The following is a 16,264-nucleotide window of genomic DNA, read 5'->3' as shown; positions in this document are numbered from 1 at the left end:
CCCACCGTTGGTGCCTCAGGAAAGAAGTTCGAGATCCCCCATCTTAGAACACGTTGGTCCTGTAGGGGTTTGGGTGTCCCACTTTCTACAAGATTGGAAATCGATTACTTCAGACCGTTGGGTTTTAAATCTTGTAGAGAATGGGTACACCCTCCCTTGTTTAGAGTTTCCTCCTCCTTACTCTCCTCGCCAGGGATGATGTTCAGAGGACCACTTGTTGCTTTTGCAGCAGGAGGTTCTTACCTTGTTACAGAAAGGTGCGATAGAGGTGGTTCCAGAGCAGGAAAGGGGTCAGGGGTGCTACTCCCGGTATTTCCTGATCCCTAAAAAGGACGGTCGATTGAGGGCGATCTTGGACCTCAGGATTTTGAATCTTTACCTCCGGCATGAAAAGTTCAAAATGTTGACCTTGACTCAGGTTCTTCTTGCGCTGCAACAGGGAGACTGGATGGCGTCCATCGTTCTGCAGGATGAGTATTTTCATCTTCCCATCCTGAAGTCGCATCGGAAGTATCTTCGGTTCACGGTGGGATCGCAACACTACCAGTTTGCAGACCTTCCGTTTGGTCTGACTTCCGCACCTTGGGTCTTTACACAGGTCATGGCGGTGGTAGCGGCACATCTCAGAAGGTCAGGGGTTCCTGTCTTCCCCTATCTGGACGACTGGCTGTTGAAAGCGGAGTCTCCGGAGTTGGTGTTACGCCACTTGCAAGCGACAACACAACTGTTGTTCAACTTGGGTTTCTCGATAAATGTACCCAAATCTCACCTGGTGCCTACTCAGCGCAGCCCGTTTATAGGGGCTATACTGGACGCTACTGTGTGTCAGGCATTCACGCCTCCGCAGAGGATTCTCGACATACAGGAGATGATTCCTTTATTTCATGATGGGTCGGTTGTTCCGGTCCTGAAGGTTCTTCGTCTGTTCGCTTCCTGCATTCTGTTGGTCATCATTCATGCTGGCACATGAGGGCACTCCAGTGGTGCCTCCGCAGCCAGTGGTATCAACACATTGGAGATCTCAGGGAGAAGATCAGAATCTCCCGAGACGCTGCAGCGGAGCTGACTTGGTGGGGTGTGCAGGGCAACCTGTCTCAGGGAAAGCCTTTTTAGCCTTCTCCACCGGTGGCCACAGTGATCACGGATGCCTCCACTCTAGGGTGTGGCGCTCAGCTGGGGGATCTGGAGGTCAAAGGTCTCCAGAGGAAAGGTTGCTTCACATCAACCTTCTGGAATTGCGGGTGATACGTTTACCACTGAAAGCTTTCCTTCCCTTCGCGGTCAGTCAGTTCAGGTCCTGACAGACCACACTACCGCGATGTGGTACATCAACAAACAGGGAGGGGTAGGGTTGTATCGCCTGTCAAGAGGCTCTGCGACTCTGGTCCTGGGCTCAGGCCATCAGATTTGTGTGTTTGCAAATCATCTAGCCGGTGTACTGAATAAGCGGGCAGACCATCTCAGTCGGCGTTACTCGGCCGATCACGAGTGGCAGCTTCATCCAGAGGTGGTCCATCGCATCTTCGAGATGTGGGGGTTTCCTGTGGGGTTTCCTCGATTGGACCTATTTGCCACTCTCGAACGCCCACTGCCCATTGTTCTACAGTCTCCAGTATCCGATGCAGGGAGCACTGGGGGACGCGTTTCAATTGGATTGGAGCTCGCAACTCCTTTACATGTTTCCTCCCATACCCTTGATTCCTCTGGTTCCGAGGAAGGTTGCCAAGACAAGAAGGGTATGGTACACAGATCTTCTTCACATCTCATCGCACCCTCCGCTCCGTCTCCCTCTCAGGTCAGACCTCCTCTCGCAGTCGCAGTGGCAGGCCCTACACCCCCACCTCCAGAGCCTGCACCTTCATGCCTGTAGATTGAACGGGGCAATCGAAGTTCCTTCTCTCTCCCGCCGGATGTGGTGGATGTTATTTTATCGTCCAGGCGACACTCCACTAAGTCTATTTACTCCTCCAGATGGTCTAGATTTGTTCAATGGTGTGGAGAGAGGTCCATTGATCCTTTGAAGGCCCACTTGTCAGATGTTCTTCAGTTTTCGTTTTTCTTGGCCCAGCAGGGTTGTGCTGTGGCCACTGTTGAGGGCTATTTGTCGGCTTTGTCGGTTTTTCTATGTTTGCCGGACCAGCCGTCTTTATTTAAGTCCTCCATTGTTAGGAGGCTCATTAAGGGACTTACTAATAGGTGTCCTCCCACTCCTTTCATTATGCCTCAGTGGGATTTAAATCTTGTTCTTACCTTTTTAATGGGTTCTCCTTTTAAGCCTCTTCATAGTTGCCCGTTGAGGCTTCTCTCTTTTAAGATTTTTTTTCTTGATTGCCATTACCTCAGCTAGGAGGGAAGTGAGCTTCAGGATCTTAGTTCTAAACCTCCATTCTTCTCCATTCACGCAGATAAGTTGGTTCTAAGGACCAGGGCTGCTTTCCTTCCTAAGGTGGTTACACCTTCCCATTTGGGACAGTCCGTTACCTTACTGTCCTTCTATCCTGCTCCTCACCCTTCCAAGGAGGAGGAGAGACTTCATCGTTTGGACCCTAAGAGAGCTGTCCGCTTTTATTTGGACGGAACAAGAGATCTGAGACTGGACGATCTGCCCTTTGTGGGCTACGTTGGGCGAATGAAAGGCAAGGCTGTGCACAAGAGGACTCTCTCCAGGTGGATCATCTTGTGCATCAAGATTTGCTGCGCCTTGGCCAAGAAGGACCCTCCTGAAGGTATCAGAGCTCATTCTACCAGAGCTAAGTCATCTTCTTCTGCTTTGCAGTGTTCCTGGTGATATTTGTAAAGCAGCAACTTGGGCCTCCCTCCATACTTTTGCGAAGCATTACTGCTTCGATTCGGAGGTTAGGAGGGATAGCCATTTTGCTTGTTCTGTTTTGCAAGATTTTTTGGTCTAGTCAGGTGGACACCCTCCTCCAGGAGAGGTACGGCTTTGGGATTCTATTCAAAAGGTGAGGAATCCACAGGCAGAAGTATCCATCAGAAGAACAAGTTACTTACCTTCGGTAATGCTTTTTCTGGTGGATACAGTATCTGCCTGTGGATTCCTCACTGTCCCACCCGTCTCCCCGTTGACCAACTGTCTACCAAAAAAAAAAAAAATGCCTTAACTGTTAGACATGAATGTTTTAATATGTCTTTTTCATGCTTATGTTTTAATCATGGGAAATGCTTGGCATGTTGCTCTTTTTCTATGCTTTTATTGGTTACGCATATGTGTAGATATTGGTTATGCATATGTGTAGATATATTTAGTATACTGTGTATACATGTGAAAATGTGCCGGTTCGCCCGTTTGCCTCGGTGGCACGGAAAAAAATGGGTGAAACTGACGTCAGTAGACCGACTAGGTCTTCTTATGGCTCCGATGACGTCATACGGAGTCGCGAGCGGAGCCGTGCTATTATGACGTCCTCGTCGACTTGGGAGAGCTAGGGAAGAATTTCTGCTGAATGCTGGCGCAGGGGGTATTCAAAAGGTGAGGAATCCACAGGCAGATACTGTATCCACCAGAAAAAGCGTTACCGAAGGTAACTTGTTCTTCAGGCAAACAACCTTGACTACAAGACTGGATTTGCAGGTGTGGGAAACAGCCACCCTTCTTCAGGTTGTGTATGTATTTTATTTATGATCAAAATAGGTTAATGGGTATTAGAATAGTTGGTATCCTCTGTGGGCTGTGATGAAAAGTCACTCCACAACTCAGGAATAGTGAACATTCAGGATTAGTTTCGACTGAACACAAGTTACAGGTAAGAGAGGGAAATGTCAACCATTCATAACACTGCCCAGCTCCAACCACCACCTTATCAAATCCTTCCTCCCCACACTCCAAATCCTGCTTTTCAAGCGTACTAGCTTGTTACCACATATTCTCTGTGTAACAAAACTGACTTCTTTCTCCATAAAACTAAGAATGAACTGCGCCCTCTGATATGGATTTCATGCGAGTTCTATTATAGCAAACTTTTTTTTTTTTTTTTTTTTTTTTTTTTTGAAACCGTTTATTGCAGGTTGTAAAAGTTACAGGTATGGGCCTACAACCACCCGGCCGGCCGCTAGAATGACAAAAGCATATTGCATACATACAGTAAAAGTCTCTCGGCAGTGCAGAGCAGTGAAACAGGAGTAATCAATGGTGCAGGCCACACAGCTCCAAGCCCATAGTACGGTTCCCTTTTCTTGAAACAAAACAACACCAAAAAACCACACCCGCAAGGCAACCCGCGATCCAAAGTGACAGCACGTGCTCCATAAGTGGGGGATCCAAACCAGCAGCAGAACTCTGAGGAGGGGAATGGGAGTAGGTCAGGGACTGGGGGGACCGCGCGCCCGCGGCCGAGGGAGGGGGGCCGTCTAGGGAGACGGAACAGGTGAGGCAGCCGGTAGCAGTGGTGGCTCACAAATACCCCCGCGGTAGGCGTTCCAGGGGCCCCAGAGTTTCACCCACGCCCCAGGCTTACCCCTCGCCACATACACCACCTTTTCACGAAACATACACCAATCCATATGCTCTTTCCAGGCCGATACCGCAGGGGGCCTCTGGGATCCCCACAATTGAGCAATGTCACGCTTAGCTATCATGTATCCCAGAGTCACCCACCGCGTCTGCGGGACCGAATAGTCATTCGGTTCCCATACATTCAGCAAGCATCTCCTCGCTTCAGGCAGCAGCGCGACACGCGTAACCACACGCAGGACCTCATGCACACCACGCCAGAATCGCTCCACCTTCGGGCACTCCCACAGTATATGCATGAAAGTCGCCAGCGCACCACAGCCACGCTTACACAGTCCGTCACCAGCAAAACCCATACGCAGAAGCCTTGGCCCCGTCACGTAAACCCGGTGAAGGATCTTGAGCTGGACGAAACGAAGGCGAGCCGGGATGGCCACCTCTTTCGGGGAGGCCACCGCGGAAATCCAATCCTCGCCGTCCAGCTCCAGCCCGTCGGCAACCCAGGCCTCGCGGAGACTAGTCAGCAGGCACGATCTATCGTTGATCAGTTTTTTATATATGAGGGAGATCGTGCTGTCCGGTACATGGCCGTCCAGCACTCTGTCCTCCAGGGGGGAAGACTCCGGAATGGATGCGACGTCCGGGAAGACGGAGCCCAGCGCATGGCGGACTTGTAGGTACCGAAAGTACTCACTGCCCTGCAGCTGAAACTCCGCCTGCAGCGTCTCAAAAGTTTTGAATCCCCCCCTCGTCCAGAGATCTCCCACCGTGCTGATTCCGATCGTGTCCCACTTCTCGAAGCCCTTCGACGTCCATAGGGAGCCCAACCTCTCAGACGCATACAGCGGTGACGCCCGGGTCAAACGGTTCTTCCACCCCATAGCTGCATTAGCCGCGTGCCAGACACGCACCATAACACGCGTCGGTCCCGTCAAACGGGAGTCGGGCGCGCCAGAGTAGAGCGCGCAATTGTAATCGCCACCGGGTAGGAGCATTTTATCCATCTCAAATGCCGGGTTCAAGGCGGGCCCATAAAGGCCATGATTAATTGCAGCTAGTTGGGAGGCCCAGTAATACCGTTTAATGTCCGGGAGGGCGACCCCCCCATCGTACCACGGGAGCGTCAATTTAGCCAGAGCAATGCACGGCCTCCCGTCCCAGAACAGGCGCCGCTGGAGGCCCTCCACCTCACGGAAATAGCGTGCCGGGACCAAGTCCATAGTATTCTGGAGGGCGTAGAGGAATCGCGGCAGGGACATCATTTTGAACAAAGCCGCTCGGCCGAGCGGCGAGAGCGGCAGACGCCGCCTTATTATAGCAAACTTAAGTACTTCCTCCTTCACCACCATAGCAATGTATGCATCTATGATCTGAGCAACACCCATGGAACCATTTCCTCCCATCTGAGAATTACCTTGAACAATACGAGCGCTCACATTCTGAGTAGCTTCTTGAAACCACACCATCAGTACACACGATCAGTACTACCAACAACAATCCTATTTTCATCCACATCCAAACAATCATTTCCTTCATCATCATCCTCCATGCAGACATAACTTATGTCCCCCTCCCCATGAAGGAGGGAGCAACCTTGCCAAGATTACACATTTTCCCAACCTTAACCTTAGCTGTCCTCTAAAACGCCTGCACCACTTGGACAAGTAGAGACCAATTGCCGGTACCCTTGCAGTGATCAACTTGATGTCTCAGACATATTTATTGACCAACCCAGAAACCGTCCTTTAACCCCTTCTTTCTCCTTGCATCAAACCTTTGCTTTATAGCCACTTTGGCCTCTAACTTACATTCGTATGCATTACTCAGCTCCACCACACCTCTGGAATGGCCGCTTCTGCCCATAAAAAATGTCTTCTCACTTCTGCCAGCCAGTAATCTGCACTTAAATAGGTGTAAACAGGTGTGAAATAACTCCCAGGAGCAAACAATAGGCTGACCTGAATTGGCAGAGATGGGGCTATGACGTGTCCAGTACCCATTGTGTCACTGAAAGCAAACTGTACCCGACTAATGAGCCCTAAAAAGGGCAAGGCCAAGGACCCCGCCAAAGCCAATTTCTGCAATGTCATCCCCAAAATAGCTAAATGGATGAGACAACTGCCTCAAACTCAACCCCGCCAAGACGGATGTACTGATCTTTAGGAAGAATACCTCCATTTGGGACCACAGCTGTTGGCCAGCAGAACTGACTAACAGACCACGCACCAACAGACCACTCACGCAACCTTGGCATCATCTTCGACAGCCAACTGACCATGAAATGAAAGTTGCTTCCTCCTGCTTCCACACCCTCCGCTTTCTCCACAGAATCTTCAGATAGATCCCAATCAACACCAGAAAGACTGTCACACAGGCTTGCTCAACTACGGCATCGCTCTATGCCGGAATTTCCTATCATATCCTCAGAAGACTCCAGACCATACAGAACACTGCTGCCAGACTCATCCTGGACCTCTCCAAACTGACCCACATCCCCCCCCTCACCTCTGAAACCTCCACTGGCTCCACCTACAAAGCTCTACTTGATCAAGGACTGTCCTGCATCAACTATCGACTCAACTTCCATCTGCCCACAAGACACTAGTGCTCCTCCTCTCTCACCCTCGCGAGCACACCCCGCATCCGTCGCAGCAGCAGCGGGTGGCACTCCTTATCCTACATCACTGGCAAGACCTAGAACGACCTGCCACTCCACCTTCAAACATCACCCTCCCAGGCGGACTTCAGAAAGAAACTAAAGACCTGGCTTTTCGATGGAGACCTGGCACTCTCAGCGCCTTGATGCCCCTAGGAGTGACAGTGGTGCGCTATTCCAATGCTGATTGACTGAAAGCCTGTCTTGGGTTGCTTGTGTTTCGGTTTAAGGAGGAACTGTCCGGTCAGTTCGGGATGGACTGTTCCTATTGGAGCATGTCGAGAATGATTTGTGTATAGCTGTATCCAAACTGATGTGGTATGATGTGCAAAACGATGGATTACAGGGAGGCCCTGGGTAATTACCAGTGGCTGAGATTAAATCAAGCATTCCATCCATTAGCTTTTTGTATACTTTATGCTTCTTTTCCTACTTAAAACTTTAAAAGTTTATATCTCTGGTTACCCGTTATGGATTTATGTCATTTTGTTTATTACATTTTACTCCGTTTTTCAAATTCTTTTTTTTATTTATTTTTTATTATGTTGCATTTCAACTGTATTACTGTTTTGGTACTGCAGAAATGTTTTACACATTGCCGTAAGTAAGGCCTGTCTGCTGTGTGCCATAGCTATCAGGATGTTAAACTCAGGATAATTTATGGACTTGCAGGGTTCACCCTGACAAGGGTTATGATTGTTAGTTGAGGTAATTATTCACCCGCTCCAAATAGTCCAATTTCCTACATACACTCTTGCAAAATCTGACTTTGAGAATACAGCAGCACCAGCCAAAGTGGAAACAAGTTCATGGATATTAGGCAATGGATGCTGATCAACCCATATAGCCTCATTTAAGCTGTGCAGATTGATGCAAAGACAGAGCTATCTTTTAGTTTTAAGCAATATCACTACTGGAGATCCTCTTGGAAAAGATTATGTCGGTACTATGACTTCTTCATTACACAAATCCTTTCAAAATGTCTTTCAATTTATTTCTGAAGCTGATGGGAACATTCCTGGCCCTCTGCTTTATTGGAATGGCATAATCTTTCAGTATGATTCTGTATTTGAATCATTTATTCAACAGAGATTAGTATCAGACACTTTAATAAAACACTTCTTCAAACAAATTAAATATGTATCCGTTTTCTGTTCTGCCTCATTTTCAAACAGTGAATACACATTTGGAACTGCCCTCAGATCTAATCTTATCTGTAGGTGCTCTTCATGAGGCCAGCCTAAAAAAGAATCACATTTTTCAGCAATAAGTAATTTCCCTCGGGCTTGCTTACCTTTGACATCTAAGCGTATACCCTCACATATCCCAGAATTTTGATTCTATGCCCAGTATAAACTCCAGGGCTAAGATTCATAGTAACCAATTTCTTTTCTGGCTAAGTCTCTTCAGTAGTTCATGTGCTCATATTGAATACGGGAGTCAACAAAAAAATGCCAGTACTGCACTTCAATTCAATAGTTTCTGCTAATTGAGTAACAATCCTCAATTCGGAAAGACCAATCTTTTAGTACGGTTTCTTATGAACATTTCTTTTTATTTTCATGCAAAGTGATATACATTATATGTGAGTTGTGACATTTTTTGATGTCTTTGTATATATTGGATGTTTTTGTATATACCTTTCAAGTCTCTATTTGTTGTGAAATAATTTTTGTTTAAAGAAGGTCCAACAAAAAATAGAAAAAATCTTTAAATCCAAAATAAAAAGAAATGTTCATAAGAAACCGTACTAAAAGATTGGTCTTTCCGAATTGAGGATTGTTACTCAATTAGCAGAAACTATTGAATTGAAGTGCAGTACTGGCATTTTTTTGTTGACTCTTGTATTGGCGCAGCCTTACTGCGTTGGAGCCAGAACCCCTATTGTTGCCACATATTGAATACGGAGCACATGAGTCCACCATCCTACTATTCTACTTATCATCCACTCTGATTATAGTAGAAGGCAAATTGTCTGATAATCTTCATTCTCCCACACTAAGTACCATTTGAGGATTCAATTTGCCATTCTTCTTTTCATCTAGTAGATTCATCTTTTCCAACTGATCCCCTTTACAATCTCTTCCAAAATGGCCCCTTTTCTTGCATCTATTGCAAATCTTATCAACTGTCTGGCATCCCTTAAACATTTCCACATGACTACTGCTGCCACACCTTTAGCATTGGCAAATGCATTTCTTATCCTTGGGTTTATTCATCTCCATTTTTGGGTCTCATCTGTGTCAGTGCATGCGCTCTCGCTTGCAAGAGATATCGGAGAGAGATTTCTGGTCGCAGATTCCTTACCTTAGAATTATCCCCAAGCGTCAGACTGCATTCCGAATTATTTTGTGAGCAGTACCTCTGCGCGGTTCCTATGTAGGCGCCACTCCTGCACACTGTTGTCGGTTCTTTTGCACCAGGCAGCGCAGATCCGAAGAGAACTATCCCACAGTCATTTTTTTTACGGATATTTTTTTACTTTTTGTCTGGTTTTTTTTTTTAGATCTTCTCCTGGTGTGGCAGGATGTCAGAGGAAGGCCGGCTTCAAGTCATGTGGCGCCTGCCACCTATAGATATCGGTGACGGATCCGCACCTTGTTTGCCTCTGGTGCCACAAGCACAACTACAACATGAACACATGCATTGACTGCCACGTCATTCACCCCAAGGCCCTCAAGCTCCTTGCCGCTTGACGTGCAACGCCGCAACGGTCTCAATCCCGGTCTAGCAGAAGGCCCTGGGATCGGTCGTGGAACCCAAGATACTCATTGCATTCGAAGACCTCTCCCACAAGGGAGAGAAAAGTAAGAAGTTGAAGGGGTCTTCGACTTCGTGCCGTCAAGGGAAGTCATCCGGCAAGACGAAGGAGCATCGAAATTTAAGGCCTTGCTCCGCGGTTGATCCTGGGCCGGCTCCGTTCCTCCCTGAGTTTCTGGAAGCCAGAGCGACCCCCGCCCAACATCTGGAGTTCTATGAGGTCACGCACCTCCTATTTAGGTGACCCGTTTCCACTGGCGGTCATTTGGGCCCCACGGGTTTGGGAGTGGCCTCCACTGGTTTTACACTGGTTGTTCCATCCCCGGCTTGACTCGAGCCCCTTGGATCCACGGATGGATCCGAACTGGCACCAGTCATACCACCTCGACTTTGCCCCGCACTGGTCCCAATGTTGATGTTCCCAGCGCCCCCTGGCTGTGCCAATCCCCATCCCTGACTCCAACATGGAGTCCGAGGCACGTTGTCAAATTCCAGCTCCAGCGCCGACTGGAGCCATGCATTCTAGGCCAGAGCCCGAGCCGTATTTCTATGGGCTGTGACTAGTGGAGGATTGGGAGGGGTCGCTGCCCCCTGAAGAATACCAGCCGGTAGACTCTAACATGGACTGGTGTGAGGTATTGGTGGATGCTAGCAGACTGGACACCTCTGCAGATACTGGTATGGTCTCTTCTCCTAACGTGTGTATGGAGGATGGAGCCTCTTTAGCTATGGAGGTGAGAAGGGTGGCCGAGGTCTTGGTCCTTAGCCTACCTTCATTCAGTAATGCCTTGACAGAGGTGCTTCAGCCGGGAGTAACCCCCTCAGAACTACTTACCCTATTTAATGTAGCACTCAGGGATGTCCTGCTCTGGACTTGGTCCAAACCCTGCACAGGGACTCCTGTGAACAAGATGTTTATCCACTGCCCCACCCTACTGGACCTCCGTTTCCTCACACAACTCCCTTACCCGGAGTGGTTGGTGGTCCAAGCTTCTACCTCCTGTGTAAATCCTGGCGCATTCTCTACTACTCCATAGCTTAGTGAATCCAAGAGGCTGGATATCTTTAGAAATAAATATTTTCTTTCACCAACCTAGCACTGTGGTCCATGAACACCGCATGCCTGTTGGGTTGTTACTTCCATGCACTGTGTGATCCGGTTGCGCAGGTTGCCTAGGCTATACTCTCCCAAGCTATGACAGATGGGAGTGATGCAGCCAAGTACACAATCCGATGTGCGCTGGCCATGACCGACTCAATAGGCAGAATAGTTTCTTAGTCAATGGGCTCACGCCACCACGACTGGATTTTCTAGGGATGTCAAGGCATCGCTTATGGACATGCTTTTTGATGGCACACGTCTCTTCGGAGACGAGGCAGATTCCATGCTGGAGCGCTTCAAGGATAGCAGAGCTACGGCCTAGTCCGTAGGCTTTTCCGGGCCCATTGCCAGCCCCAGTCCGCCTTTCGATGCTTTCATAGCCATGGAATGGGCTTCCAGGTGCGTCTTTACCTACCCAGCCACCACAGTGCGCAAGCTTCTCAGCCTCTGCTTGACCGAGGACGCAGTACCCACAAACCTCATGTTTTGGGCATCCAGAGGTCAACCCAGTTCACCTCCCTCCACCCCCTGCAACCACAGTCTCCAAACCCCTTTAGTTTGCCCTCCTACCATCATGGGCACCCAGTGGGAGGCGGTATGCGCCCTCACCTGCTACCCACTGGAGATCAATAACGTCCGACCGTTGGATTTTTCAAATTGTTCAAAGGGGCTACTCCTTCCCCTTTGTGACTTCTCCTCCACCCATGCCACCCTCTTGCGACAGGGTGACGGAGGACCATCTCTCCATGCTCCGCCAGGAAGTAGCTGCTCTCTTAGCCGAGAGAGCCACAGAGAGAGTGACGATGCCAGAAGTAGGTCTTGGTTGTTATTTCCTCTGCTCAGAAAGGTTGAAGGCCTTCGTCCTATCCTAGACCTACGCCCTCTCAATTTCTTCCTGAAAAAGGAGAAATTGGAAGTGCTCATGCTCCCTCAATTCCTTTCTGCCTTGGACCCGGAAGACTGGATGGTAGCGTTGGACGGGCAGGGAGCATCCTTCCACATTCCTGTTCTACCTGCCCTCAAGCTTTACCTGTGGTTCAGGGAGGGCCCATATGTATGTATGTATGTATGTATGTGTATTCTACACGGTCATATACAGCTTTCCTGATCTGACTTGTTTCATATCTGAATACCTTGATAATGTAATGATGTGTGATCAGCACTATGGTATATTTGGGAGACATAAAACAGCGTGGGACCTTTGCAGGACGTCTCGAGTGTGATTAGTCTGTGCGAGTGAGTTTGTTGGTGACTCCTATTTCTCATATTTAAGGACTAGATTATTAATTGTGTTATTGTAGTGACTCCACTTTTGTGTAAGCTTCACATAGTCAGGCTTGTATACCTATATTTACACCATAACAGTGTAAATAAATATGACCAAATAACGTTTTATTTTGAACAACTGTACTAATAAACTCACATTTACAAATCTATTAGTACAGTGCAAATGCCAAATTCCAATTTGTAACCTTGGTAGAGATAGCCTGATATCAACACTGTTTGATGCCTCACAATTTGGTTAGAAGGCCTGTTCAATGTGATTTTGTTCTTACTCTGCAAATGAAAACCCTAGCATCCTGTTTTTGGTTAAATATCTTTTCCTAAAACAAACAAAACTGAAAAATGCCATATACAGATGGGCAAAATATAATGTGCAGTTTACCTTTGCAGAGGGTGGGAAGGCGCATCATGATGCACTGTGCACCTCCCCCCTACTCAACAATGATAATAAGTCGCCCATTACACTATACACATCTGCACACATACTATATATGCAATGGGATCTGTTACTAGTTGTTTCTTTTTTCTGTTTCTTAAAGAAGAAAGACAAATACATTAAGGAACTTTAGGCTAGTTCAGATTGCCTATGATAGTGAAGTCAAGTCGCAACACGGGCCTGCTCTGTAACAAACTAGTCTTACTCAAGAGTTCTACTATTGGTTTCTTTTTCTGTACTTCTTTGTCAGTAAAAAAGACTTGATATGAATTTCTTTTAATAATGAACATTATAGAGTTATTAGTAAACGTCAAAAGCCCTACCAAATTGAGAAAAATCAACTGGTGCAGTGTGGCTGCACCAGTTTTTATTAGACATCTTAAGCAGCATGACCAATCCACTTTAGAGTTGTATACCTATTTCCTACAGCATTTAGTGACAGCTATCTTCATAACCTGTTTGACTTACTGTAGTTTGTATTTACAAGACAAAATACAATTTCTAAAATGTGACTCTTTATTTCAGTCTTCAAAGCCCAAGGTAAGCATCCCGCTCTCTGCAATCATCGAGGTCAGGACCACAATGCCTCTAGAAATGCCAGATAAGGACAACACGTTTGTATTGAAGGTAAGATTCCATCAGCTAAGAATTCATTCACCTGCAGAGAAAGGAGAATATTGGCAAGAAGCTACTGCAGGGCATCACATAGGTGCGAGGTCTGGAAGCTGTCTTAGGGTGGCTCAGAGTTTAACACTGTGAAGACTCTGGTATTGTAGTGGTCCATACAGAGTCCAACCAGAGTCGAAAAGAGAAGGTTGCAATAGCATTGTATAAATCACTGATGATACTTTGTCCAAAACAGTGTGTCCTAATGAGAAAGATAACTGACGACATTACAAAAGAGGTATAGCCATTTATTCCATTGTTAATGTGCATTGTGGTCTGTTCCTATAAGTATATTGATCATGAATGTTAAAAAATGTCTTTTGTTCCATATTGTGTGAAATTTTACTTTAGTCCATTTCTATGCAAACAGCTTTGCTCATAACTGATATATGTATCTAAAGGCACGGGCACATTCAGAGACCGAAATATACACAGATTTAGAGCAACCCAGTCACTGCAGTGCTAGGTCCCACTTTTTAGAGCATTCAGAGATCGGTTCCTATGGGTGATGAAGCAGGGCTATTATGGCAGCCTTTGGTAGTGAGGTCCTGGGTCTCCAGGGCAGAGCAAGGTCCATAATGTCAGGAGCTCTGTTAATGTTTGAATCCCACGTTAATAGAAGCCATATGACCAAATACCCCTCTCACCAGGCTTCGCACCTTTAAACTGGATCTCGACAATCAAGCTGAATCTTTTGCGCAGTTTCTTTCCACCCACTCATTTCTGAACCACACATCACTTTCTACTTACATCAAGGGCAAACCATATGATTTCATTCTTATCCTTAACCCTCTCTCTCTCATTCAACACTAAGCATTAACATATTACTCAGACAATTCTAATCTACATACAACAGCCCTCAACACCCCTTTACATGGGTCCACTAAAAAACATCCGATCACTAAAACAAAATCCCCTCTAAAGTTCTGCCTTCATTCCATGAGCACCTCCACAACAACCTTGAACTCCTACTTCGCTCAATTTCCTTCAGTCATTGAAATGAGGCAGAGAACAACCCTCAACTCATAGTATTCCACACAAACGTTTTATCCAGTATCCTCTCTCCTCACCCTTCGATCTTTCCTACAATTCACTCTATGAAAAAAACAATAATGTGCTTATTTTCAAATGGCATAAATCTGAATTCACCAAACACATTGATACATACTAAATAACTATGCATCAGTTTACCACTCCACTAAGCATCCCAAAGTCACCTTAACTCTTAACACTGATCACCCCACTACACTCCGAGGCGGAAAACACTCATTTACACAGTCTACAATCTTCTCACTACACTTTGCCTCTTTATTTCCCATCTCCTCGTTAGACTTTCCCCACTTAATTTTACTTGGAGATCCCAAAAATTAGAATAATCTATAAAACCTGTTAACTGCTCATGCTACCGCATAGGGCTTACCACCTTTGCTCAACTCTGCATCCAGACTAGCTACCTTTTTACTAAAATCACCAGCTGCGTTCATCCCCATAATTAAAAAGGAGAACCCCTCTTGTGCACCCCCTGACCCTTTCAGCCCTCAAACCATCACATCCTTTGCCCTTTCATGACATGTCATTTCTGCAAGGCATTCCTCTTTAATCAGTCTCTCAACGTTAGTTACTACTGACTACTTCAAATTTGCAATCGTAGTACCTCCATGTCCATTCTTGTTTAAAATCTTGGAACAGCTCCATTTAGCCATCTTGCTGAAACCAACACTCACTGCCTGGTTAATCCTTTTAACTCTGGAGTTTGAACTCTCCACTCCAGTGAAAAAGTACTGTGATGTGTAGCCAATTTCAACACAATAAAATCTCATCCATGCTAATACTCTTGGATCCTTGTGCAGCATTTCCTGCCATTCTCCATTCTACCCGCTTTTCTATGCATATCACGCTGGGTAGCTTGTTTCCCAGCTCTTTTACGAAAGTGTGCACACCTACTTTCACCAGTGTTGAGGTCTGCAGAGGATGTGACCGATGAGAATCACCAGTTTTGTCATTCGCTGTAATGTGCGAAATGAAGCATCTATCAGCACCTCGAGGAAAGAGGAATTTTCATAGAATGCAGAGATTTGAGTTCAGACTTAAACAACAACTGGGCATTTCACACTCTCCTTTACTCCCTTGGAATTAAATAGTGGCAAACACGATTGGCAAAATGTCCGGTCTTTTAGGGCCAGAAGTAGATTAACAAGATAATCTAATATCACCTGGGATCCTTGCTTCCACTCCTGAATTTCAAATAACAAAGCTGTGGTGTGTACTTTTATTTCATTTCATTTTAACTAGTTGGTCAAACAGACCCAAAAAACAAGACTGGAAAAGTTGTATTCCACTGATATAGAATCCTTTTATAAGCCTATCCTGGAGGGAAGTCATGTTTCACCATAACAAAAGACGTAGAGACAACGATCCACTATCAACAGGAAGAAATGGATTAAATAAATAAAGGTCACAAAGTGAGACTGTACAGTACAGTATATTTGTTGCACAACTCTTCAACACAGCTAGGAAAAATAACCAACATGTGCGTGCCTAGACCAGGAAAACTTCCTTCAGTATAAAACCTCTCTAGCGCTGAAAGGTAGTGCCATGCGATTCCATTTGTGGCTCTGTCTGCCCAGGATGTAACATCAGCCTATACATTCACCATGTGACCAGTTTCCTGTCAGTTTTCTGAATTCCTCATATATTCATTCTACATCAGATTAAGTCATGTCACTTCCTAAGGCCTTGAGGTTCAAACCTGCTGTCGGTGTCAAAGGAAGATGTCTGTCAGATTTCTACGATGTACAGGTGTGATATCTGGGTCCTGATCATGATTATTTGACTTAAGACTCTTGCACTTCTGTGGACCCAAAGGCTATCATGGAGCAGAACCCCAAA

At 46.4% G+C, this 16,264-nt stretch overlaps 1 protein-coding gene across 5 annotated transcripts in view; it reads left to right on the top strand.

Annotated features, from left to right (window-relative positions):
• Positions 1–16,264, top strand: part of SH2B2 (SH2B adaptor protein 2) — a 505,642-nt gene that overhangs the window by 296,889 nt on the left and 192,489 nt on the right. For all 5 annotated transcript variants that reach the window (XM_085649839.1, XM_085649838.1, XM_085649836.1 and 2 more), the window contains one exon: positions 13,235–13,336. In XM_085649839.1, coding sequence (XP_085505965.1) covers positions 13,235–13,336 — 102 coding nt within the window. The remainder of the gene's footprint in view (positions 1–13,234; positions 13,337–16,264) is intronic.

This window comes from Triturus cristatus, chromosome 3_2 (assembly GCF_964204655.1).
Source record: "Triturus cristatus chromosome 3_2, aTriCri1.1, whole genome shotgun sequence".
NCBI classification, from domain to species: domain Eukaryota; kingdom Metazoa; phylum Chordata; class Amphibia; order Caudata; family Salamandridae; genus Triturus; species Triturus cristatus.
This window is presented reverse-complemented; position numbering and strand designations above follow the sequence as displayed.